This window comes from Pygocentrus nattereri, chromosome 30 (assembly GCF_015220715.1).
Source record: "Pygocentrus nattereri isolate fPygNat1 chromosome 30, fPygNat1.pri, whole genome shotgun sequence".
Taxonomy (NCBI): Eukaryota; Metazoa; Chordata; class Actinopteri; order Characiformes; family Serrasalmidae; genus Pygocentrus; species Pygocentrus nattereri.
The window spans coordinates 15,857,655-15,885,027 of NC_051240.1; the positions used below are offsets into that span (position 1 = coordinate 15,857,655).

Below are 27,373 nucleotides of genomic sequence, written 5' to 3' on the forward strand. Positions count from 1 at the left end.
GAGTTTGTGCTACAGAATAAAATGTCTGAATGAGTGCTCATCCCAGACTGGTGATTCCATACTTTTTGCCAGGGGTTGTACCACCCCAATGTTTCACTGCTGGTATGATGTTCTCATGGTGGAATGCGGTGTTAGCTTCATGCCAGATGTAACGGGACCCATGTCTTCCAAAAAGTTCCATCTTTGACTCCTCAGTCCAAAGAATATTATCCCAAAAGTCTTGGGGGTCACCTAGACGTTTTATGGCAAATGCAAGACGAAACATTGCGCTCTTATTGGTCAGCAGTGCCTTGCAACTCGTCCACGGATGCCATTTTTGCCCAGTGTCTTTATTATTGTGGATTCCTGTACATTGACCTTAACTGAGGCCTGCAGCAGTTTAGATGTTCACCTGGGTTCTTTTGTGATCTCCTAGTCGTCAAAGTTCTCTTGGTGGAATTCTGGTAGGCCGTCCACTCCTGGGAAGTTTCGCTTCCGTTTCAGGTTTTTTCCCCTTTGTGGATAGTGGCTCTGACTATGGTTCGCTGGAGTTCCAGAGCCTCAGCAATGGCTTTATAGCCCTTTATAACCTGGCATAACCTTTATAACGTGGCATCATGTGCTGCTTTTTGAGACCTTCAAGCTGCTTCACCTAATTAGACTGCATGTAAACGTTTCATCTGTGTACAGAGCCCCAAAGACTTTGTGTAAATAGAGCTCAATATAGAAATATGTCCACATATGCAGTCGAGACTGACGCGGCTTTTTTCTGAATTTCTACAAACACCATTTCATTTTATAGTAAATGAGTTTGGGCTGGTTTATGTTTATGAACAGACGCCTACAGATCAACATAGTAAAGGAGCTCATCTGTGATCCTGAGTTTAAAGCCAGTTTTTATTCAACTTAAACTTGGAACTAAGTTGTAAATAAATCTGAAACTGAAACTTTGCTTGTGTGTAAAAAGTGATTTCAGAGCCACTCGGTTCTCCCTGATGGAAACTGTTTACCTTCAGTGTTTTGTGCTTCTGATCATTTTAATAGACGTCAGCGTCACTAATTAATGACGTTCTATTAAAAAACTGGTTTACCAAGAGAGACGCTGGAGGACTTTCACCTGAAATGAGTTCATGAAGCCAGTCTGGTTATAAAAATGATAACAGGACATCAGAGCCAGAATTACTCTTTTAGTACTTTTACTTTATACTTAAGTACATTTGAAGGTAAATACTTTAGTACTTCTACTCAAGTGGAGGTCTAAAGGGAGGAACTTCTACTTTTACTGGAGGAATATTTTACTTTGGGGGTCTCGACTTTAACTCGAGGACATGGTTTGTGTACTTCGTCCACTGCTGATTAATACCAGATTTGATTGTGGGAATTCTATTTTACAAACCCCTCTGATTTTTTGAGGGGGGCTTTCAGTAAAATCTCTCATGTAATTGTTACGTTTATTATTGTTCAGTCTGTCACCAAAACTCCTCCCAGTGTAATCTCTGACTTCATGATCACTAATCTGGAAGAGGTGCAGTTACAGAATTTCACCAGGTGATGGCAGCACATTCAAAACAGTATTTATGTCCTCAAAGGTAGAATTTATGATTTATTTTTTATCGTCAACTATCAGCCCTGAAAAATACCTTTTTAACCAGCAGTACAAAAACCATAAGAGTTCAGCTTCTTAGTTTGTCTACAGCTTTATTCGTAATGGTTTAAGTTTCACAATGCATTCAGCATTTCAGCAAAGAATTTTTCATGAAGTATCATTTTGAATGACCTGCATAACAAACAGTGCTTGAATTTGGTTGAAATTTACGCTAAGAGCTTTGTACCGTTTCAGATATTCGGTCCACAATGGAGACAGCATGGTGCGTAAATGATTGCATTGATACTAAAGGCAGCTCTAAAGTAATGAAGTGACAAAATAACAGCAATTTCTTTATTTTTTTATCTCCAGATTTTCGCTTTTTTCTGTTCCCTACTCATTCCACTTGACTAAAATGGTAAAATGGTTGGCGTCATGATGTAACAGAGCCCTTTCCATAAAGCACAGAGAAATAAAATAAAAAATTAAGCACATGACCTACAGTGGAAAACAGACGCTGGTCACTCAATTTCTCACTCAAAATTCACACCTCTATATCAGCACCAGCAGTTCTATGAATACGAAAAAAACAAAAAAAAACAAAAAAAAAACGGCTAAAACTGAGGCTGATTAAACTCCGAACGCCCTTTTTACTCCTTCGGAAAGGAGGAAAACTGGAAAACAATCAGCTGACCTCATTTAAAGGCTTCAGCGGACAGGAAAATCCCATGAGCTTCATCTCTACTGACCTTCTGGCCTTAAATTATCTTCACTAAAGCTGTTAATTTCAAAATAACTAAAGTACTGGAACTATTGTGAAAGAGCAGTTTAGCCAGTGACAATGGTGAGTAAAAGTGTGTGTGTGTGTGTGTGTGTGTGTGTGTGTGTGTGTGTGTGTGTGTGTGTGTGTGTGTGTGTGTTTTTACATTGCAATGTCTAAGGCCTTGTTCTGAAATCGCACTGCTTAAACTGCCCCTCTAAACCAGTGGTTCTCCTCCAGGTTCTGGAGCTCTACCCCCTGCATGTTGTAGAATTCTCCCTGTTCTCCTCAGGCTTGTTAATTAGATCATTAGTAGTATCAGGTACGTCGGGAACAGTGGAAACTCTCAAATGAAGGAGGCAGCGGTGCTCCAGGACCAGGACCGAGAACCACCGCTCTAAACCATCGCTCAAATTCCTCCTCAGCACACTCCTCTCACTCCCTCACAGTCGCCCTCCTCCGGCTCTTCATTCACTTTTGGGTTTCGCTCCGGGGATCTTAGCCTTGATCCTAAAACACAAAGTGAGAACTTTTTTTTTTTTTTTTTTTTTTTTAAGTTTCACACTAAAGCACAAAACACAAAAGGACAGAGAGAACAAATAAGGTGCAAAGGGGACCTTCGAACCTGAGCTGCTTTACCGAACAATGCAGACATTCAACTGGGGAAATGGGGTGGATATAACTAATGAAAACAAACACAGCTCTCTCACACACACACACACACACACACACACACACACACACACACACACACACACACACACATTCGGACAGCTTACTTTGCTATCACATCTTTGACTTGGTTGTTCACCAGTCCGTAGTAATGGTCAATCTGCACCTGTGAAAAAGAGATCAGAGGACATTCACAATCATCTCAGACATGGATGATTACTTGTACTTTGAGATGTTTGCAAACAACGAATAAAATCACCACAATTCATTCAGCATATGCACTTTCAGTTATCTGTACATTTCCTGATGTAAAAAGACTCACCTGGTGTTTCTCATAGACTACTGGCCAGGTAAAAACTGCAACATGAGCTAAAATGGAAAAAAGTCATTGAATTAGAAATGTGACGAGTTTAATTAAAATGCACTACTAAAGCAAAGACGAGCTGTATAATAAACAGGGTGACTCAAAGAGAGTCATCCGATTCAAAGTGCCATATTTTTTACCAAACTGACAGGCGTCGGAATGTTTCTGAAGCCAATTCATAAACAGCACAACTTCTCAAGCTAAATCTGGGGTTTATTAAGAAATATTTAAATTAGGACAATTAAATCGTGTAATAAAAGGTAGGCCAATGTACTGTTAGGAGTCTTGCCCAAGGACTCTTATCCTGGTGAGGAACCAAAGCTCAGACTGTCACACACTAGAGACCATGACATGAAGGCTACGTTACAAGCCTCGTTGCTCAGATCCGATCTCTGACTCGATGGTTCACACTCGTTTAGGTCAGTGACTCAAATCTGTCGTTAATGTGATGAACCGGCCTGAAATGACCCTCATGAGCTCCTCCTGCTCAGTGACGTCACGTGACTGAATCACTGCGTCATCAGCACAAACTAACGAGCAGAACGAGCTTCGCTGAGAAGCTTCATTATTAGAGCCAGACGGAGGAGAAAAAGGTAATAATCATCAGCTTTAATTTTGCTTGGCTTGGTTTTCTTCAAACCACAGTAGAGACTTATTATTCTTTTAGACCTTAAATATGGATGAGTATAAAAATGCACAGTAAAGCTTTTTACCAGCTCATTTTCTGGGGGAAACTATGTAAGCTATATGAATTTTCACTACTTACCAATAATGATGAGTGTCAGGCCGTTGAATAAAGCACCAATGTACGTAAGGATCCACATCAGTACCGCAAACTGCAGATAAGAAAAAGAAAAAAACATCAAAATGTTTATTTTGTATGTATTATTTTCACCGTAGTGCGTATATATTTTATGAAACATCCAATTTGCTGATTATCACAGATTAAAAAATGTTAACTATATAAATGATCTCTATTTATTCCTTTATGTATGACAGTGAGATTTTGATTGTGCAAAACAGTAAAAGCTGAACAGAATAATATCCAGATACACTTCTGATGCTAAATGTTGTTTCACGTCAGAATGTTTGTAGTTATGCGTCTCATGTGCTTCCCATACATTTGTGCTTACATCTGCTGTTACAGATACTGTTGAAATTTACAATGTAAATATTACTCAGTCATGCTGATCAGCAGCAGAGAGCAAGCCACTTCTTACAAGCAGGCCCTGAGACCATGGCGCTGTCTGATGAGTGAGGAGGGTGGAGCTGCAGGTGGTACTAAAGGACAGCGCAGCAAGCGGGCTGATGGCTAAATGGCAACCCCAAGAGACTGGCTTTTACCTATCCATGCATCTATATGCACCCTAGTGGCGCAGCGGTAATGTCACGGACTGCTGACCATTACAGCGGCGGTTCAAACCTGGGTCTTTCACCTCACTAGCAACGTTAAACACACACTCCGTTGCCCCCATGTATCTCCTCGGGGCAGTCGTGGGCTGGAGGTTAGGGATCCAGCCTCGTGACCGGAAGGTTCCCGGCTCGATCCCCAGAACCGACGGCACATGACTGAGGTGTCCTTGAGCAAGACACCTAACCCCCGACTGCTCCCCGGGCGCTGCGGATTGGGCTGCCCACCGCTCCGGGCAAGTGTGCTCACTGCCCCCTGGAGCGTATGTGGTGTTTCACTTCCCGGATGGGTGAAATTTCCCCATTGTGGGACTAATAAGGGTCACTTAATCTTAATAATATCCACTCCCTCGATAACAAACTGGATTAATGTTACTTCAGACTGGGAGAAGGAGTTGCTGAAACATCCCTGATTCAGCCAGTCAACTAAACATTATAACAGCGTGCTCCTGTGCTGATCTGTGCCATATAAAAGCCATACTTTAAGACAGGGCTGGGTGATATGGCCAAAAATGTTATCACAACAAAAAAAATTCATATCGGTTGATCTCGATAATTATCACAATAAATGTCAAAGCGTTATTTCTTCCCAGTTTGAAGGCTGATTTTTGCTCCTGGGAGGTTAATTGTGGTTTTAAACTATCCTTTTTGGTCAGAACACGACAAACACTCACCAAACAGTGGAACATTTCACAAACCTGTCATGGGACCGGGGGAGAAAGTCAGCTGTGTTTAAAAGCTGGTACAGCATCATTTTTATATTCATAAAATATTCAGTTTTAAAAGAAAACCGACTGTTCTTAGCTCTGTTGACAAGTCCTAGACTAGCTGGTTAAAAGTGCTGAACTGTTTAGTTTCTCAACATCAGCTTAGTAGGAGCAGCAAACGTTAGCTGGTTCGGTTCGTCAATGACGGCTCACAGTATTCAAACACAACCTAGCAGATTTCTCTATTCTATCACAGTAGTTCGCAATATCTCCGACATTCACGGAGTAAAAGCATTAACTTCAGTAAGAATCTCACACCAGACAAACTGAGTCCTCCTTTTAAGTAAGTTTGAACTGAAATCAGTGCTGTAATTCAGATGAACTCACTTCTTTGTTTCACCTTTGTTGCTTGTGAATGCACTAATGTTAAAATATGACCGAGCGCTGCAGCTGTGAGGAGCAGACGGGATTTAACGCTGCTAAAGCGTGTTAGGACGTTAGGAAAGAGGTGAGGTCACTGGAGGTCAGAACAGCTACGCCACTGATCTCGTCACTCACACTCGGAGAACAGATCGCTGATCGCTCCACTCCAACAGGGAATATATGACTCCACGTTTTGGAAGTTGCTGAAGTGTATTTGGCAACCCGTCGCCCTCTCTCTAATCATGTTAGAACTGTTGCTGCAGTTTGTGTTGGTCATCATCTAGTCCTTTATCAGTGGTCACAGGACGCTGCCCACAGGACGCTGCCCACAGGACGCTGCTGGCTGGATATTTTTGGTTGGTGGACTGTTCTCAGTCCAGCAGCGAACTGAGGTGTTCATAAACTCCAGCAGCACTGCTGTGTCTGATCCGCACGTACCAGCACAACACACACTAACACACCACCTAGTCAGTGTCACTGCAGTGCTGAGAATGACCCACCACCCAAACAGTACCTGCTCTGTGAGGGTCCATGGGGGTCCTGACCACTGAAGAACAGGGTAACAGAGTATCAGAGAAACAGATGGACTACAGTCTGTAACTGTAGAACTACAAAGTGCAGCTATACAGTAAGTGGAGCTGATCAGATGGACAGTGAGTGCAGAAACAAGGAGGTGGTCAGAATGTTATGCCTGATCGGTGTGTGTATATATAACGTTTTGAAGTCTTACAAAACACAAGCTGCCCTGCTGAAGAAAGCCAGCAAGAGGTTGAGCATTCTGATCACACAACCTCCGGCATTTACCAAATGGACCCGTCACTCAGCTCGCCGAGGAATTTTTGGCTGTGAGAAAGGCCAGCGTGTGTAACTCTACGCCGTCTCTCACAGCTCCTTACACGGGCAGCTCTCTCTCACTGTTTGGAGCCGGGCCGAGAAAAGCTCGTGCACACGCACAGCGCAGGAGCTTCCATTACACTCAGCGAGACAGAACAGAGCGTCAGACTGCCTCACACACTCAGGTTCACGCTCATTTTTACAGTGACCACAAATGAAGCGGTGACCCCTCAACTTTTTTTTTTGCACCCCAAGTAAACGGACAGCTGCGCAAGAATATTTTGTCCCATTTCAACAAATCTCAGGTTCCGTTTTGACTTGCATTTCCAGCCTTTAACATTTTCAGCGAGAAAATATTATACTCTGTTTTAATAAACAAGCCCGCACAGTGTCACTGATGCAAAGCATCGCTCTCTACCCCCTGTGGTCATTTCCATTATCTGAACCTTCACTTTAGCCAAGTGCACGAGGTGCTTCACGTCTAAAAAGCAAATCGTGAGAGGTTTAACATTCACTTAATCAGTGCCTCAACTACATGACTGATAACCCCCACAACCCCCTCACAGTGCTTCCCAGCGTGATCTCCACTGCAAGTGTGCGAGGTTCCCTTTAAAACTAAGCTTATGGATTCCATAATACTACTCGACTACAACTGCCCCCACTCTCCATCAGTGGTGTTTGTTTTGCAGTTTAAAAAAAAAGTCACAAAAAAAATCTGAAGCACTAAATAAATAAATAAATCTTTATTTGCACGGACTAAAATAAACGACGGAAAATGATGTGTAAAAATTTTAATTAAGTAAAGCAGGTTTTTTCCTTCTCCTGTAAAGGTTACCATTTTGGAGATACGAGGTTTTCCTCCAACAACGGTGAAATATTTCCTCTTTCTGTTAAAAATGAAACAAAAGCACCAGGCTTCACTGGAGATGACAGTTTGGGGCTTCCAGGGTTTGTGGTTCGAGTTTACGGTTTACGTTGAGGTCACTGTGCTGCCTAAACTTGCTAAGGGAGCAGCACCGTGTAATCAGCAGAGCAGAGATACCTGGGGTGGTGGGAGTTGAGTGATTTTCCCAAGAGAATACAGAACCACATATCAATCCTGAGAAATGGGCCCACAACCTCCTTATTACTGGCTCCCTTCACTAGGCCACTAGGCTACCTGCCACCCAACAGGGCTTGAGGTTTACAGAGCCATAAAACAGCCTGAGAAACAATGAGAACCCAGCTAACGTGACGGGAAAGTTACCAAACTGACAGGAGTCGGAATGTTTCTGAAGCCAATTCATAAACAGCACAACTTCTCAAGCTAAATCTGGGGTTTATTAAGAAATATTTAAATTAGGACAATTAAATCGTGTAATAAAAGGTAGGCCAATGTACTGTTAGGAGTCTTGCCCAAGGACTCTTACCCAGGTGAGGAACCAAACCTCAGACTGTCACACACTAGAGACCATGACATGAAGGCTACGTTACACGTTACAAGCCTCATCGCTCGAGTCCAATCCTTCTGAAGGTTCACACTCGTTTAGGTCAGTGACTCAAATCTGTCATTAATGTGATGAACCGGCCTGAAATGACCTCATGAGCTCCTCCTACTCAGTAATGTCACGTGACTGAATCACTGCATCATCAGCACAAACTAACCAGCAGAACGAGCTTCTCTGAGAAGATCATTAACTCTGATCAGCTCTCAGCTTCATTATTAGAGCCAGACGAAGGAGAAAAAGGTGAGATGAGCTGCTTTTCCGCCGTTTACAGGCTTTAACGTCTGTTCGGCGCTGTCGCCATGGTAACGCTGAATGATGGAGAAAAGGCACATGAATTCTGATCTGAGCGTCATATTAAGGCCCCATGGCCACGAATTGGATCCGCATCTGATCTAGGACCACATATGAAAGCGGCTCAGGTCGGATTTGAAAAGATCAGATTTGTGTCCACACGGCCCTGAAAACACCAGATCTGAGTCACATCAGGGCAAAAAAATCAGATTTGTGCCACTTCAGCCTGGTAAAGTGAACGCAGCCCAAATCGCTTTTTGGAGATCGCACAGGCTACTTTCTCATGAAAGACATTCAAGCCTAAACGGTGTTTAATTAATTTATTCATTCATTTATTTGTGTAGCATATTTACACAAAATCCAGCTGTGAAGTCCATCAAGAAGTGGCTATTTATTCCATTTCCTAACCCTCAGATCACAGAACAGGGACACGACAACAGGGGTGTCCAATCTTATCCTCAAAGGTTTTCACTCCAAACAAGCTGAAGCTCACCTGATTTTCTTGTTTAATCAGCTGATCTTCGTCTACAAATATTTCATCAGGTGACCTCCTGCTTTGCTGGAGCGAAAACCTGCAGCCACGCCGGCCCCAAGCTTGGACACCCCTGTACTACAATAACATGCCCACTGTGGCACACTCATTTATGGAGAACACCATTCAGCATACAGTTAGTATTAGCCTGAAAGTCTTGGTCTGAGTCAGGCTTGGACAAAGCACCTTTGCATCTGTTATGTAACTCAGAACAAAGAGGCAAGTCACAGGTAAACAACTCATTTTACAGCAGAATCTCAACCACAGAGCATTTACGAATCCAGCGGTGAGCCTCCTTACTCTGTCCAGTTCCAGGGGAACAGATTAAAATGTACTACATACCTACATAAGCATGTCTGTAGCTTTTTAATAGCCTGTTTGGTATTACGGTAGCACCTGGTTATGGTACCTGCGACCAGGAGGTCGCAGAGGGGAGTGGACGCCTCGGATCGGAAATCATTTTCACTGCTCTGCTAAGACTTCAATATCATCTGAACTAGTCATGTGGATGTCTTACATCTTATGTAAAACATCTTGCATATGACCTGACTGAAAATCCAGCCTCTGCTGAGCCTTTCTATTAATAAATTCTCTACATTCAGTACATATAGTCCCATTTCAGCTCATTATCCAGGACAGGGGTCGCAACCCAAATGTTAAGAAGAGCCGTTTTGTCCTTTCAACAAAAATCTGTCCGCCTCAGGAGCCGCAACATTTTATGTCCATTTTATTGAAGTAACATTTTACCATCTTGGCTGAAAATATCGTGCTAATGCCGTAATATAGACATAAAAAAATCAGACTTGGTTTGTTCTGCTTTAAGCTTTAGCTTGGCTATGGCTGCTTTTCTCGCATCTCTGGCAGGAATCTTCTCCGTGAAAGTGGAACAGTCTCTTGTAAAATGTCTTGACGGTTTTTACGAGGTTGAAGTCGTTTCTCATTCGTCTTCTTGTACCAATTTTCTCGTTCCACCTTAAACGGTGCCTGAGGAGGCAGAATGTAACTGCGGCACCACTTAAGGTGGAATGGGAAATCTTGAACTTTGTCGCTGGTGAAGGAGAAGCGACTTCAGCTTCATGACTTTTTAAGCGTTTTGACAGTTTCTTGTTGCAGATTAAACGTAGCAGGAAACCAGACGGAGTGATTTATAAAAGTCAGCTGGTCTATGAATTATCAACGTTCATCTTAAGTCTTACCTGCTACCAGGTAGGCGAGTCTGCGCTGATCTTCAGGGTTAAAGGTGGGTCAGCAGTTCTACATTAACTCCAGCATTTAACCATTTACTGTTAAACTGTGTTGAAGGATCAGCAGAGCTTTATTTTACTGTAGAGGAGGATTATTTTATTATTACCTACTGATCTGATTCAGCTGTGGAGCCGCAAGAGGGCAGGACTACCCCAAATAATAGAAAAGTCACTTTCAGATCCTCCATGTTTGGTGTGGACCTACTGAACCTTTTCTTTGGACACTCCACCTGTTTTTTTGTTTTTGGGTCTGCACCAAACTGAACCATGGTCGGGCAAAAACTGCAGAAAAAAACTACACAACCGGTTCTAAAAGTCTGGGCGTCTCACACTTTCAGACCAAGCTTTGCAGATTTTTTGGGATGACTGAAGTTTTGGGGATCCACGATAAATGATTAGGGATCACAAACTACTGAACTTTTCAGCTGCTGCTGAACCCTCGCGTTCTCCCGGTTGTAGGAGACGCAAGTAAACAAACATGAGCCGCTGCTGCTAATTTTTCTGCCGGTTGCGCTGAAACAGTAAAGAAGCAGCAGGTGTTTAAATGAGAATCACTGATTTAAAAATGTGATCAGTTGGTATTTTTAAACTCGATTGGGCCTCAAACTCAGCTCACTAAAAGCCTCGCTCCACAGGTGAGAGACTTTACGCCACTTTTCTGTTTACTGGCTGGTCCGAAACGCGATCAGGAGGCCAAAAAAACTTGAGTGTGAGCCCCTCAAACACGACTGGACGATCTCTCCAACTGTCAAATGACCCAAAAATCTGTAGACTAGAGCGGACCAGCCAGACTGAGAACCTTGGAGAAGCTGAAAACTTTTCACTCTTTACCAACACTTGTATTTTCAGCACAAGCTGCTGTTAATAATGTCACCGCAATAAAAAAAACAGCAAATGTGTTTAATTTCCGCACACGGATCACGGTGTGTATGTGTGGTCAAGCACCAGTGACCTGATTAGTTTAACCATTTGAATTTAACCAATAATTATGAAGCAGATATCACATTTTTAATTATTATTATCTGCTAAATGCTGTATATGTAGAAAATGAACTGCGTATGAAAACAGCCTGATTAAGCAGGACCGAAAGAAACTATACACTGTTCATGAATAGGAACAATTACAGAGACGAGTTATTAGCATGGCATAACAGGTTTGTTCCACCAGTTCTGGAGGTGTGGAACCACCCCTGGAACAGTATGTAAGTAAACATACCCGATGTATTATTCTCGCGTTTTCTCGGGTCGTCACACTGTATAGTTGCCGGCATTTGGAGTCATTCACTGATTCGGGAGCAGAAGCCGAGACACACACAGACCTTTAAATTCAGTGTTTTCACTCCAGGTTTGGAGCCGCTGCACTGTACAGTTCAGTGTTTCTCTCTGCTGTTCACACCTCGTTCAGCTCCAGAAGGGATTAATTAGATAATAATATCAGGTATTTTAATCAGGGAAGCCACAGTTACGCAGTTCAGGGGTTTAACATCAGCTAAAGTTCTCTAAAGGTCAGCATTGATCACATCTGTGTTAATGAGCTGACGTCGTTTCCCTCCTATGGTCAGAGATTTTTCTCCTCTTTATGCACCACCACGGGATCCTTTACCCACCCTGACGTGAAGAGCCGGTGGGCTGCTGTGCTTTTAAATGCTGTGAGAGAGTCTCCAGAACAGGGGGAGGGGCTGAGTATGAGAGAAATATATCAGGAAAACACAAATTTGGCAGCTTTTCTTCCAGTTTAAGTGGGACCAGGAGTTCAGGGGGGAAATGTATAAGGATCACAGCCTATTTTATCGACTCTGCCGAGGTGACTTTTCTCTTCCAAAGTTAGGAGAGTAATTTTAGCCATTTTTCACCTCTAGTTACATTTGCATGGTGCAGCGAAGCCAGAAATCCGGTCCCAAACATGACAACAGAAACATCACATGACTGAAACCCTGGGTTATATTACTTTGTGTGTTTGCACAGTTCAAGACCCTCAGTCACTGTACTGACCTTCAGAGAGTCCACCAGGTCCTCCACCAGAAAGAGGCGGCGCAGCTCTTTCACGGCGGTGTTAAAGCGCCCCAGGGCCAGCTCGCTGTATTTATGCACAACGTCCGAGGAAATCGCGATGTCCTGCTCCAAATACATTCTGTTGGACAAAAAAAAAAAAAAAACATTTCACACTCAAAACAAAGTGGCATAAAAATGACTTGGAATACAACACTGATGTTTTTTAAATAAGCGATCAGAATAAACGTGAGATGAATAAATTAAACTGGTGTTTTAAGCATTAGACTGAATTAACATTAAGGTTAATGGACACAGCTACTCGCCTGACTGCTTCTGCTTTACTTCACTCACATAACCTTTACGGTTCGCAAACACCAGATCTGAACTCACGCCAGCTGTAGCACACATCAGGCATGGGCTCCACTACAGACTTATTATTGAGAACATGTACACACACACACACACACACCGATCAGGCATCACATTCTGACCACCTCCTTGTTTCTACGCTCCACTTACTGTATAGCTGCACTCTGTAGTTCTACAGTTACAGACTGTAGTCCATCTGTTTCTCTGATACTCTGTTACCCTGTTCTTCAGTGGTCAGGACCCCCATGGACTCTCACAGAGCAGGTACTATTTGGGTGGTGGATCATTCTCAGCACTGCAGTAACACTGATGTGGTGGTGGTGTGTTAGTGTGTGTTGTGCTGGTCTGAGTGGATCAGACACAGCAGTGCTGCTGGACTGAGAATAGTCCACCAACCCAAAACATCCAGCCAACAGCGTCCTGTGGGCAGCGTCCTGTGACCACTGATGAAGGACTAGAGGATGACCAACACAAACTGTGCAGCAGCAGATGAGCTGTCGTCTCTGACTTTACATCTACAAGGTGGACCGACGAGGTAGGAGTGTCTAATAGAGTGGACAGTGAGTGGACACAGTGTTTAAAACTCCAGCAGCTCTGCTCTGCAACAACATCTAGATCAGCTGGTTTATATCCACCCACCCAAGCCACCGTCTGTCCTCACAGCTGCCGAGCAGGAGGAGGTACAGAAGCATAAAGTTCAGAACCGCCCGGTTCCGAGACGGTTTCTTCCGTCAGGCTGCTGAACAGCCAGTAGTGCTGGTGTATCGGTCTACAGGCCTGTCACTGGACCTCCAGGTCATCATCATGATGATCTCCATGGACAATCCCACCACATCTACACTTCATCAGACTCACTCTGATCTTGCTGCACCTTCAATCCAGCAAATCTGTACTCACACATACAGACTGAGATCTTCATCTTCTGCCCATAACCTGTACAATCTGGTAGATTCCATATCAGTGTTCTCTCCCTGAGAACCTGCATCTCATTCATTTCATAACTTACTGTACAGCTGTACATTGGAATAGTGCAATACTAGTGTATAGTGTGTGTGTGTGTGTGTGTGTGTGTGTGTGTGTATGTATTCTATATAAATCTATAAGATTTTCACTCACAACATTCCCTGGCCACACCACCACCCCCTTTTCCAGGGGACATATTATTATTTCTTATTATTTATTATCTATTATTTTATTTATTAAAGTCACAGGTCATCTTTTATTAATAATAATACAGATATAAGGTGATGTGGCACCACAACCACCCAACACCCCTCCAAACATCACCCCCCCCACCCTCACCCACCCCTAGATTTGAGCAAAACAAAAAAAACAAAACAGACAAAAAAGAAGAAGTAAAGAGAGAGGATGAAATAACATTAATAGTAATAAGCATAAGAAGAATGATAACAATAACACTTAACAATGGACAAACTGGACATACTGGACAGACAAACTGGACATACTGGACAGACAAACGCAAAAACTTAAAACACAAAGCAGTATATATATATATATATATATATATATATATATATATATATATATATATATATATAGTGTGTGTGTGTGTGTGTGTGTCTTTAAATTCTATAAGTGGGCTACACACTATAGATTCTATATCAGTGTTCTAACCCTGAGAACCTACATATCATTTATTTCATAACTTACTGTACAGCTGTACATTGGAATAGTGCAATATTAGTGTATATTGTGTCAGTGTGTGTGTGTGTGTGTGTGTGTGCATATATATATATATATATATATATTCTATAAGGGGGCTACGCACCTAAGATTTACACTGTCCGCCTGAGTAAATCTGATGAGACAGTAAACGTGATCTGATTATTTCTGTAGAACTGCGCGAGTGGCTTACTTGAACGGGTGTCCATCCTCAGACTTCTGCACAGCCTGGACGATGCCCTTGTATATCCGGAAGGAGATGGTGACGGACAGCAGCGCCAGCGAGATGTACGCCAACACACTAACAATGCTACACGCGCTCAGAGAGAGCAGCAGGAACAGACTCGCGCCGAAACAGATTCCGGTCCGCTGCAGGTCGCGCCAGTACACCAGCTCTACCACTGAACACACACAGGAGAGAAGGGCAGGTAAAACGCTGCAGATCAAACACACCAATCACGTTTTACTACATATTAATATCAGATAATGAACCAAGTCACTCTCACAAAAATCAGCGAAGGCTGGAGCGCCCAAACGGCAATATTTAATATGAGAATATGCAAATAAAGAAATACATATTAATAATAATAATTTTAAACCCTTATAATAAAAGAAGCTGAACTTTGTTTTTCTACTGAAAGTCGACCCGTTTTTCTCCAAATCTGGGCTCTAAACTATAAACAGACGGCGTCTCTTCAGTGATCTGCTCTGGAAACATCACTTTTATAAAACAACTCAAAGAGCGTCGGAGATTTTTGGCTTTCAGCAGTGAATTGTAAGCGTGCAGTGATATGTGGAGATCATAAAACACACGTTCTGTTAATTTGAGGGGGACTTTTATTTTATTTATTTATGTTTATAAAATAAAATTTAAAAAAATGTAACTTTATTCCATGCAGTTACTGAATAATCTGCCTTACAATTTGGTCATAATTCAGATGAAACAACCACAATATTCCCTGGAGAATAAGAGGCTAAATACTTTTTTAAAAAACACTGAATTAAAAAATTATGTGAATTAAAATGTTATTATTATTAATAACCGTATTGTACATATGTAGCACTACAGTTTCTATTTTGCCTGCTCCAATTTATTAAATTAAATATAAAAAAATATTGCTATGTATCGTGAACATGCCCAAGTATCGCGATATCATATTTCAGCCGTATCGCCCACGGCGCCGTGGAAACACCTGCTCTTCCACTCACTGTCCCCAAAAACCTCACAAGGTCGGGTCTCTCGGCCCGTGAAACACCCCTTTGGCCCTGAATCCCGCGGTTCTGCGTCCTGAGAGCAAATTAAGAGCGAAATCTGATCTTAAACGAATCGGAACCGGAACCGTTTTACGTGAACCGCGTTTACTCCTGCCGTCCTGCCCGTTATTCCGGGTGCTGAATCCCCGCGCGTCGCTCCTTATTTATTTATATTCTTCTGTTCTGATAATGTTTCAGTCGTTCCTGAACCCGAACCCGATCCCCCGGCCCTCCGGACCCCCGGCCAGCTCTAACCGAGTCCCTCTCCCAGCGCGCCGCCGGGCGGCTAAAGGCCCCACAGTCCCCGCGCAACGCAGCGTTTTTAAAGCTTCTACAGCGGCGGTTTCTCTCACAACCGGCGCATAAACGCAGCACTGCCGCCCCGCACGCCTAACCCGGTCCAGATTAAGCGGGTCTGGCTCAGAAACCGCCGTTTAATCCGCTCACCGTGCTTGGCGTCCATTTCGCCCTGCAGGCCGAGACAGTAGAAAGCCACTGGCCCTCCGCTCACACGCAGGAGTGATGTCAAAATAAAAGCCCTCACGGTAGCGGAAAAGCGGTTAGTGTCCAGGAAAGGGCGACAGAATTAACCAGACAGACAGACAGACAGACAGACAGAGAGAAAGAAAGGCTCTAACGGAGTTCTCGCGCGAGTTTCTGTGATCTAGAGAAATTTAATCATTGACGGGAACCAAACATCTGAGGAGTCTCCGAAACCTGGACGTGGAATGATTATTAATGCTCTGATCGGTCTGTCTGTCTGTCTGTCTGTCTATCTATCTATCTATCTATCTATCTATCTATTGGTCTGTCTGTCTATCTCTCTGTCTGTCTGTCTGTCTATCTATCTATCTATCTATCTATCTATCTATCTATCTATCTATCTATCTATCTATCTATCTATTGGTCTGTCTGTCTGTCTGTCTGTCTATCTCTCTGTCTGTCTATCTATCTATCTATCTATCTATCTATCTATTGGTCTGTCTGTCTGTCTGTCTATCTCTCTGTCTGTCTGTCTGTCTGTCTGTCTCTCTATAAGTTACACTTATGCCATTTTGAGGCAAATTAGTCCTGAAAGATCATATTAACCATTATTTTATCTACTCTGCATATAAAAATTTAAAAAAATTAAAAAACAGAAATTGACCTAATGCCTATCTCACACACCAGTGAGCGAGCGGCCGGTCAGCGCTACAAACTGGAGCACTATAACAGAAATGTGAACGCTCAACTACCAGGGCTGTTCGATTCCAGACGCTTTGGAGTCGACTCAGATTCCAGAAGTGACAGGAACTGATTCCACAGTCTCCATTCCAAAAACCAAAACAAGCAAACACGCCCGGCAAGACGGACACTACAGCATAAACAATACTCAGCAGAGAAATCAGGAGAGCTAAACTCATGGTGGGGCTGAACGGTACCCGGTTCTCCGCCGGTTTTCCATCTCTTACACTATTTTTCAGACAGGCTGTCTCAAGTGACCGCAAAGTATCAGAGCCAGTTTATGAGGAGCCTGGCCACTACCACTACGCCCCCCCCCCCCCCACCCCCCATGATTTGATAATCCTTTATTAGTCCCACAGCGGGGAAATTCACAGTATTACAGCAGCAGCAGAGTCACAGAAACGGGAAACAGTATAAACATTATCAACATTATAAATAATAAAAATTTAAGTTAAATCTCTAGACTATTTACAGCAAAATAAGAATAATAATAATAAAAAAACTGGAGTTTAAAAACTTCTATAACTTTAACAGCAGTGTTACAATGTTTTATGCTGTTCTGTGATCAGAAAATATGTGGATTACTTTACATTAAAAACATTTAAGCATTTAAGCATAAATGCTCCATATCAACCCATTCATTTTGGACTCGCTCAGGAGCGCCCTCTAGCGTTTGAGAAACCCGGAAGACATTGCAGAGCGGGAATTCTCCTCCCTACAAGTTCTCTGAGAACACCTCACACTCTGTGTGAAGGGTGTAGGATTCAATCCCAAAAAAATTATTCCTGGAATCCTTGAGCTTGATTTTAACACAGAGGCGTTACTAGCAGAGCCGGTTTATGATGAGCTTGGCTTCTTCCTATTTCCCCTATTATATCAAAAATTATGACTGCAAAACAGCAGAGAAAAATGAGAAGTTAAAATAGTTTCTAATTACTTTTCCATAATTTTTCTTTCGATTTATAAAGCAGACGCTTATTTAAAAAAAAAATAAGTACAACTTTAGTTAATTAGTCAGCCAAATTAATTTAGCTAGTCTTAGCTTTCCGAATTTCCTCTAAGGTCTAACATAATTCACGCTTTACTCTTTATTTTCGCCAAATGGCCTTCTCCATGTGTTGGTCTTTGGAATTAAGTGCACTGGGTGGAACCAGCTACACCAATTCCTGTCCAGAAGTTTCTGGAACTGAACAGCCCTGGAGCACACGAGTGCGAGAAAACTTGAACATCAAGTCCTACATTGTGGAGTCGACTCTCGATTCCCAAATGCCTGAAATTATGCACCAAAGGATGTCGTCAAGCAGTGGCGAGGCCCTTCAATAGCGCCAAAGTCCCGCACTTTTATGGGTTTTCCTGCTCACAACACCCCTGAGTCAACTGGCCAGTCAATGTGCCAGGTTTAGCTGGTGTGTTAAAGCAGGAAAACAAGCAAACTGATTTGAAAACAACAAGCAAAGTTATAGGACTGTGATATTTGCCTTCCTAGCAGTAACATAAGCTCCCTGGCTTCTTTCTGCAGTGACATTAGCAACTGAGCCAGCTAGTGAAAATAGCCTGGACACAGCCTGTCCCCAAGTATCCTCCCCAAAGTGGACCTAGTCCTTCAAAATTCACTCCCACCTTAAACGTACGTCATCAGAAGGGGGTTTTCCAGAACGTGGAATATTTTGCTGTAGAGGCTTCTGGGCATGACAGTAAGAAGAGATCCGGCATGTTTACAACGGATCTGAACAGGACTGGAGGGTCCTTTTAATACTTTCACACAGCATGAAGACAAAAAACATGCAAACAGAATCCAGACAGTCACAGTGTCACAGTTAGTGAAGCTTTCAGAGCTGAAGACCCTGCAGAGCTGAAGACCCTACAGACCTGAAGACTTTACGGCCGTAAGGCGAGTCACAGGCTGGGCAGTTAAACGCTGTCTAAAAACTACAAATACCTAAATATTTAAGCATAGAAACGCAGAACCACACATGTACCGTGCTCTTTCCAGTGTTCCGAGTCCATCTCTTTAACGTTCCACGGTAAATCAGAGTCGATCAGTCATGCAGAGCGGCCGAGGGGGGTGGGAGGAGCGGACAGAAGGACGGGCGGATGGACGGACAGACTGGAGGGAGTGAAGGGAAAAACTCTCCGGCAGACAGCAAGGCTGCTGAGGTCAGCTGAGTACCACCACCACCACCCCCAACCCCCTTACCCCTCCTACCCCCCCCCCCCCCCCGCCCCCCCAGCTGCTGTGACAGTGTGTTCTGCTCTCAGTCGGCATTAATCTCCACAGACACATCATACAATCAATAAAATCAATATTAAGGTTGAACAAATGTATTGGTATCAGAGCATGTGGGTGCAGTGGACCGGCACATTTCCATCCTCACTCGCAGCCTTTTCTAATCACTCCGCTCCAACTCCGCTCCGGGTTTTCTATATTCCCCACTTTATTTTATCTGGCGAGCGTAATGAAGACACTACGCACTTTATATCATGAATTATATCATTTATGGCCGCTACTAAACAAAAATTAGTTAAAAATTTGCTGCTACACAGGCTTTTTTCAGTAGTTACGGGCTTGAAACGACGAACCAATCACACAATTAGTGCCTATACCAGGCTACGTTCACACTGCAGGTAAATGTGGCCCATATTCAATTTTTTCCTGTACATGTGACACGGATGTGGGTCTGTGTAAACACACCGAATCACATATGTGGCACTGAAATCCGATACGTATCAATAAAAATCCACAAAATATATAATGATAGCTGTGGTCCCCAGGAGTCGAGTCACTGGTGTCACTGCGTAACAAAAAAACTCTTATTTTGTAATAAAAGTCACGCCGATGACGTCACTCGACCTCCTTTGACCTGTTTTCTGAGGATCTATGAAGAAAAGCTCATGGTGGGTCCACTGTGTCTCTAAGCTCTCAGAGATCTTCTCATTCAGCTCATGATCTCATATGAAGCTTCTAGCTGACGTCACTGGTGTGACCGACTTTATTCTGAGGTCACTGTGAAAAAATAGAAACACAAATGGATTAAATTCCATATTTTAGTGGACGTTCCCTGATGGACGGCGTGTGGTTTGATGTTCTGTAAAACGCACTGATCATTAAAAACGTCTCTGGTGTTTCCTTCATTATGAGGAACACCGATGACGATCGGTGACACCAGTGACTCCTATGGAGAGACAGGAAAGTGGACGTTTCTGTAGACCGACCCGATTCTATTTTCGATTTATTTTATACACCAACAGCTTCAGTTAAACACTGCTCACATAGTGTGAGTTCTCACACGTCATCGATTATGATGTTAGATGATATTACAGCACTCCTGGATATTACCTCTTATTTTTTTCAGTAGCTGGCTAACTTGCACAGCACAGCGAACTGATGATACTGTAGATCAAAGACGACACAAAAGCACTGGTTTCAGTGTTAATGTATCTGAAAGAAGGACTCTGTGTGTCTGGTGTGAGATTCACACTGGAGTTAATGCGTTTACACGCCGAGGGTCAGATACACTGCGGTTCACCCTGCAAACCACTACAGACAAATCCAGACGTCTGATAGACCAGCTGGTGTCTGAATACTGTGATATGCTCTGATGTGGATGTGGTTGGAGTGACCGCAGTAAGGTGGCGTGATCCATCGCTGACGTGCCGAGCCAGCTAATGTTGGCCGGTCGACTGCGTTGACGCTGCTGAGAAACTAAACGGCTCATCGCTTGTTTGGCGTTTGTAACGGGACAGCCGAGCCTCGTCACCAGACAGCTAGAAATGATCTTTTCTTTCTCAAATTGTGACTATTACAAAAACTGCAGCTGTGCTTTTCCAGCTAATCTCCCACTCTCCCAAGACCAATGCTCCACTGTTTGGCGAGTGTTTGTCGTGTTCTGACCACAAAGGATCGTTTAAAAGGACAACTGACCACCAGGAGCAAAAATCTGCCTACAATAGTTTTGACATTTATCATTTATATGTATCGATATCGAACGATATGGATTTTGTTTATCATGATACCATTTTTGGACATATCACCCAACTTTAACTTGCAGCAGTTAGTTCACATATACAGTGCATCAAGTACACAACTCACACACACACACACACACACACACACACACACTCACACACATATACACAAAACCCTTTCTTACATTATTTCTTTCAAATCAGTCAATATACATATGTCTGTCTATCTGTTGGACTGTGTCTGTCTACACTTTCATCTGTGTTACACTAACACACACACACACACACACACACACACACACACACACACACACACACATTGCACCGGCCACCTAACCCCACTCCTCAGTCGTTGATCATTTTTTGATTACTATCTTGGTTATAATTGTTAATTTTGTTTTTATTCTAACTGTATAATAAAAATCTCATTTTTATGCTTTTTTTTTTTTTTTTACCTTTCCCAGGCCAATATTCCTTGGCCACCCCCCCACCCAACCACCACCATCACCCCCTTTTTCAGGGGGACATAAGTTTTCCTTTTCATTTCACTATAAATGTCCCAACTCATCGTTTATTAATGATCATATAAATATAAAAGTGATGTGGTACCACCTAAACCCCCCCTCCAAATAGCACCGCTGGTCTAGTATTCCTGATCCTCATGTCTGGATTTTACTGAATCTGCAAGCTGTGACGCAAACGTTCCAGCGCAGGACGCTGCACTTCTCCGATAACAAAACCTGTCATGTCTGCAAGGCTTTCAGTGATCGGGGTAACAGATCACGAAGGACAAAGGTCAGGGCACATGCTGCATTTAGGCCCGGTCAGCCACACGAAAAAGAATTTCCAACGGGGAATCGTCGTTAGCGCTGCAGGTTAGTCCAAGGCTAGGCTTAATCCATCCCTGTCTGGGATCCCAGCTCCTACAATCCAGTAAGAGCTGGTATCCCAGACAATGGAAGCTGTAATCCAGTGGTCATCGACCCTCCTCCCGGAGATCGATCCATCCTGCGGGGTTCACCTCCAACCTACATCCAGCACCTCATTCGGTTAATCAGTGACTTCTGAAGGCAATAATTAGCCACATCAGGTGGGTTTGAATGGGTTTGCAGCTGAAGTACACGGGAAGGCAGATGTCCAGGAGCAGCACTGGTGACCACTGCTATAATGGCTGAGTGCAGATTTATACTTCGGCCACAAGGTGGCAGTAAACTCTCCCAAAGAGCAGAGCAGGTACTGTTTGGGTTTTGGGGTCATTCTCAGCACTGCAGTAAGACTGACGTGGTGGTGGTGTGTTGTGTTGGTCTGAGCGGATCAGACACAGCAGTGCTGCTGGAGTTTTTAAACACGGTGTCCACTCACTGTCCGCTCTATTAGACACTCCTACCTTGTCGGTCCACCTTGTAGATGTAAAGTCAGACGACAGCTCATCTGCTGCTGCAGTTTGTGTTGGTCGTCCTCTAGTCCTTCATCAGTGGACACAGGACGCTGTCGGCTGGATGTTTTTGGTTGGTGGACTATTCTCAGTCCAGCAGTGACACTGAGGTGTTTAAAAACTCCAGCAGCACTGCTGTGTCTGATCCGCTCAGACCAACACAACACACCACCACCACGTCAGTCTTACTGCAGTGCTGAGAATGACCCACCACCCAAACAGCACCTGCTCTGTGAGGGTCCAATATGACAATATTTGTCGTTATTGTGATAAATTATGGTGATTAATGATCACCTGCCAGCTACTGTACGTTTAATTACAAAGAGTGTGTAAATTGCTGAATTCAACTAACTGGATTCCCAGGTTTTGACAGGTTTTTAAACGTGGGGCAACTTTTACTGTCCAATCTAATCTGACGTAAGAAAAAAATATTATGACACTGTGTATTGTGTAAAAAAGGAAATAATAACCTCCTGAGATATTATGAAATCACATTTTGCCGCCTCACCCACCTCCGTGTTTGCTCATATCACCTTCCAGAAATATATCGCTGCTGTCGGGAGAAAACCTCGCATCTCCATTTTTAGCGTTTTTCAGTTTTTGACATTCGGTGAAAACGCCTGCTGCCCTTTACATCGTGCGTGAATTTCATGACCAACAGACCTAAAGAACCGACCCAAAATGACCTGGAAAAACTTCTGGTTCCATTGACTTACATTACGATTAAAGTAGGTTTTCCCTTCTCCTGTAAAATGACCATTTTGGAGATACGAGGTTTTCCTCCGACAGCAGTGATAAATCCAGTATTTCATTTAGGGGAGTTTTTATCCTTATAAACATGTTATAAATAACTTTATATAACAATAACACAGAGTGACTTAAGTCACTTTAAAATGTATGTTCTATATTTTGTGTATATTTAATAAATTCCAACTTGGGTTTTTTTAATATACATTTCACTTTGCTTTCTCACCACAAGCAACGTCCTGTTATATTCTCACATAAGGTGTCAGTTACCAGTTGGACAGTAACTGAGTAACTGAGTAAATGTAATTAGTTTCTGTACTTTAGTATTTTTGGTGTATCTGTACTGAAGTTTCTCCGTTCTGGGCGTCTTTTTCCTTTCACTCCACTACATTTCAGAGTCTAATATCCGACTTTTTCCTCCTACATTTTGAGAAATCTGTCGTTCCTTTTGGTTTCTGTGTGTATAAAAACGTAACATGTCAAAACGAAAGAAGCGCAAAGCCAGAGCACCAATCAGGGCCCAGCGGTCACTTTGTTTAGAGCTGGTTTTGACCTGTTGGTCATACCGACCCAGTGCAGCACGCGGTTCAACGTCAGCGCAGCAGCGTAAAACTTTGGGAGAGTCTGTTCAACATAAATGATGAACTAACCTAACTTTGTGTAAATAGAGCTCAATATAGAAATATGTCCACATATGCAGTCGAGACTGACGCGGCTTTTTTCTGAATTTCTACAAACACCATTTCATTTTATAGTAAATGAGTTTGGGCTGGTTTATGTTTATGAACAGACGCCTACAGATCAACATAGTAAAGGAGCTCATCTGTGATCCTGAGTTTAAAGCCAGTTTTTATTCAACTTAAACTTGGAACTAAGTTGTAAATAAATCTGAAACTGAAACTTTGCTTGTGTGTAAAAAGTGATTTCAGAGCCACTCGGTTCTCCCTGATGGAAACTGTTTACCTTCAGTGTTTTGTGCTTCTGATCATTTTAATAGACGTCAGCGTCACTAATTAATGACGTTCTATTAAAAGACTGGTTTACCAAGAGAGACGCTGGAGGACTTTCACCTGAAATGAGTTCATGAAGCCAGTCTGGTTATAAAAATGATAACAGGACATCAGAGCCAGAATTACTCTTTTAGTACTTTTACTTTATACTTAAGTACATTTGAAGGGAAATACTTTAGTACTTTTACTCAAGTGGAGGTCTAAAGGGAGGAACTTCTACTTTTACTGGAGGAATATTTTACCTTGGGGGTCTCGACTTTAACTCAGGTAAAGGGTTTGTGAACTTTGTCCACTGCTGTCAGTTACTGGCACCAAAATCTGATGTGTACACACACAAAATCAGGTCTACTGCCACTGACTTTGATAGGATTCCTATATCGAGCTATTATGTTCCTATCTAGCTTCAGTTGATGATATTCAGCAGGCAAGATTTTCTCCAAATGTCAAAGATATACGGTTCCAGGAGTTTGGCAAGAGTCTCCAAACTACTCGGACCACCTCCACACCAACCAACAGGCTACTCCGAAGCTTAATTAGACATAAAGTCTCTGCTAAAACTCACTGGAAGTTTTTTTGGGGACTGATTTCTGCGGTCAGGTGACACAAAAACAGCTTGGTAGATTTTATCGTCCTGTGAAACAGGAAGACGGGAAGTCATGAGTCACTGCGAAGGAGCTCCAACTCTTAAACATGCATAAACATGTAATAACGGAATGGGAATAATCAATATATTGCCAATATGCTGTTCTCTGTCTTTGGAGAATATTAAAATATTAAAATAAAATGACAGTGGCGTTTTTAGGCTGTTCCATCAGACCCAAAGCAAATTCTTGAATATGTCTTCAGTGTCAGATCAGGCTGATGAACAGTAACAGACATGTGCGCTCCTTTTGTAGCCGCTATAGTGATCATAGTTATAAATGCGTTATAACGTTACAATGGACGCGTCACATCCCACGTGGAGTGAGGTTCTGAGGACTTACGTGCAGACGGTGCTCTGCATTTGGATGCGGTCTGGACCGGTTCGACATCAGGTCCTGCCTTCTTGGCTGGATCTTCTAATTTGGTCCGGCTCTCCAGCCCCGCGGGGCTCAGCCGCTCGGTGTCCGGCTCCGGATGGCTCGTGGCTCGGTGTCTGGCGAGAGCATCCCGCGCTCCTCCGGCCAGGTCCAGGATATCATCGTCGTCCAGATCGAACGTCTTGGTGGTGTCGGCGTCCTGTATGAAGTTCTGCGAGTCCATAAAGTCCAGCTGGTTCTCTGCTGGGCCCTGCTGGAGTTTCACCTCTTCAGTTGTGGAGCTTATGTCGTCATCCATCGCGGGAAAAGGTCTGAAAAACGCGATCAATCAAAGGTAGATCAAAACGATCAAAGGGTTTTTTGGGGGGCTCAAAATGTTTGAAGTCCAGAATGAGGAACAACGCCACAGAGCGGAAGTGTTGGAGGTTAGAGACTTCTGATTGGCTGAGGGGTAAGAGGGGGCGGAGACAGGAAGGATTGCGCGTTCCAGTCGTGCTGACAGCAGAGCTATCAGTGTTATACCAACAACCAAACGCTAGAGGGCGCCCCAAATGAATAGGGCTGAAGGGAACTAAACCAGAGCTGGTCTATGAGGAGACTGGCCTCTCCCTATTTCGCCCATTATATCAACAACAGGGCTGCTGAACAGCAGAGGGCGCCCACGAGCGAGTCCCCAATGAATGGGAATGGGAATGGGAGTGCATGGAGCCCAACGGCTAAAAACGAAGGTAAAACAGTTTCTAATCACTGAACGAGAACTTTCCCTTCATTTTAGACAGCAGGAGGATATAACTAAATATCCTAACTGTATAACTTGAGTTTAAAAGCTCTTAAAAATAAAATTAAAATGTGTTAAAATGTTTTATGCTGTTGTGTGTCAGGAAATTATTGAAGTCTTTTACATTAAAAATCTTTAAGCATTTATAAGCTATGATTTTGCTCAGATGCTCAATAGCAACCCATTCATTTTGCTCAGGTATGTCCTCATCTGACCTTATTCCACAACCTCGCGTCCAGAAATGAGTGCCGTGCCGGCGCTGCACTGTCCTGTCTGTTTACTGAGTCTCATGTCTGCTTTAATTGTCGTATTTATTGTATTGTGTCTAGTTTAGTGTGTCTGCATGTTGGCACTTTGTACTCTCTATTTTGTTCCATGTTGGTCCTGGAGGAGTGTAATTTGAGCACAGATGGAATGGCAAAAAAAAAAAAGCCTCTTGACTTGACTTGAGGAGTTTGCATGTTCTCCCCGTGTCTGCGTGGGTTTCCTCCGGGTTCTCCGGATTCCGGCCAATTGGACATGCTAAATTACCTAGGTGTGAGTGTGTGAGTGACTGTCTGTGTCTGTCTGTCTGCCCTGCAATGGACTGGCGACCTGTCCAGGGTGTATCCTGCCTTCCGCCCGAAGACTGCTGGGATAGGCTCCAGCACCCCCCCGCGACCCTGACGGGGAAGCGGCTTAGATAATGGATGGATGGATGGACTTGACTTGAAAAAACAGCTTCATGGATTTTGAAGCTCTGAAACAAGAAGGCAGAAAGTCAGGAGTGACCGCTAAGGAGCTCCAACTCATACAGGCAGTTCAGTGTTGTTCATATTAGTGTATAGCAGCACCAATAACTTGGGACACACTTTCATCACTGCTGTCGGACCAAAACCTTGTATCTCCAAAATGGTAATTTTACATCATCATCATCATCATCATCATCATCATCATCATCATCATCTTCATCTTTAACCACTTAGTCCAGATAGGGTTGCGGTAGCAGAGAATCCCAAGCGACCCTGTTTTAAACTTCATTCTAGGATTGAATGTAAATTTAGGTGGATTTAATTAATTTAGTTTCTCTGCAATTCATAAAATCTACTTCAAAACCTTTTTTTACTTACACCGACTGATGGTTGGCACACTAACGATACTTCCACCAGGGGGTGCTATTAACACACAAGTAGCTTCATTGTGCACCACAAAAAAAAGGCATTTATTTGAGAAACACAGATTTAGTTACTGCAAAACATGTTTGCACAACTGCACCTTTCATATAGAGTGTTTGGGTTTTATCGAACAAAACATTAAGACCATCCTTGAATCTGCTATATAGTCCACCAATCAATAATATCCAGCCAACAGCGTCCTGTGGGCAGCGTCCTGTGACCACTGATGAAGGACTAGAGGATGACCAACACAAACTGTGCAGCAGCAGATGAGCTGTCGTCTGAATTTACATCTACAAGGTGGACCAACAAGGTAGGAGTGTCTAATAGAGTGGACAGTGAGTGGACATAGTGTTTAAAAACTCCAGCAGCACTGCTGTGTCTGATCCACTTGCACCAGCACAACACACTAACACACCATCACCAGGTCAGTGTTACTGCAGTGCTGTGAATGA

General features: G+C 43.2%; 1 protein-coding gene across 3 annotated transcripts; it reads right to left on the reverse strand.

The window, feature by feature from the left end:
• Nucleotides 1–1,657: 1,657 nt before the first annotated feature.
• Nucleotides 1,658–25,406, reverse strand: rtn4a (reticulon 4a). Of its 3 annotated transcripts, none has more exons than XM_017725633.2 (7): nt 24,951–25,406; nt 14,525–14,732; nt 12,280–12,418; nt 4,127–4,196; nt 3,319–3,365; nt 3,104–3,162; nt 1,658–2,834 (listed from the first exon to the last, which is right to left on the reverse strand). In XM_017725633.2, exons 1-7 carry the CDS (start codon nt 25,282–25,284, stop codon nt 2,792–2,794), a joined length of 900 nt encoding a protein of 299 aa, XP_017581122.1. In that variant the 5' UTR covers nt 25,285–25,406; the 3' UTR covers nt 1,658–2,791. The 3 variants fall into 3 exon arrangements, with proteins under 3 accessions (XP_017581122.1, XP_017581123.1, XP_017581124.1); XM_017725634.2 differs by lacking the exon at nt 24,951–25,406 and adding an exon at nt 18,789–18,933; XM_017725635.2 differs by lacking the exon at nt 24,951–25,406 and adding an exon at nt 16,033–16,188.
• Between the last annotated feature and the right edge of the window lie 1,967 nt (nt 25,407–27,373).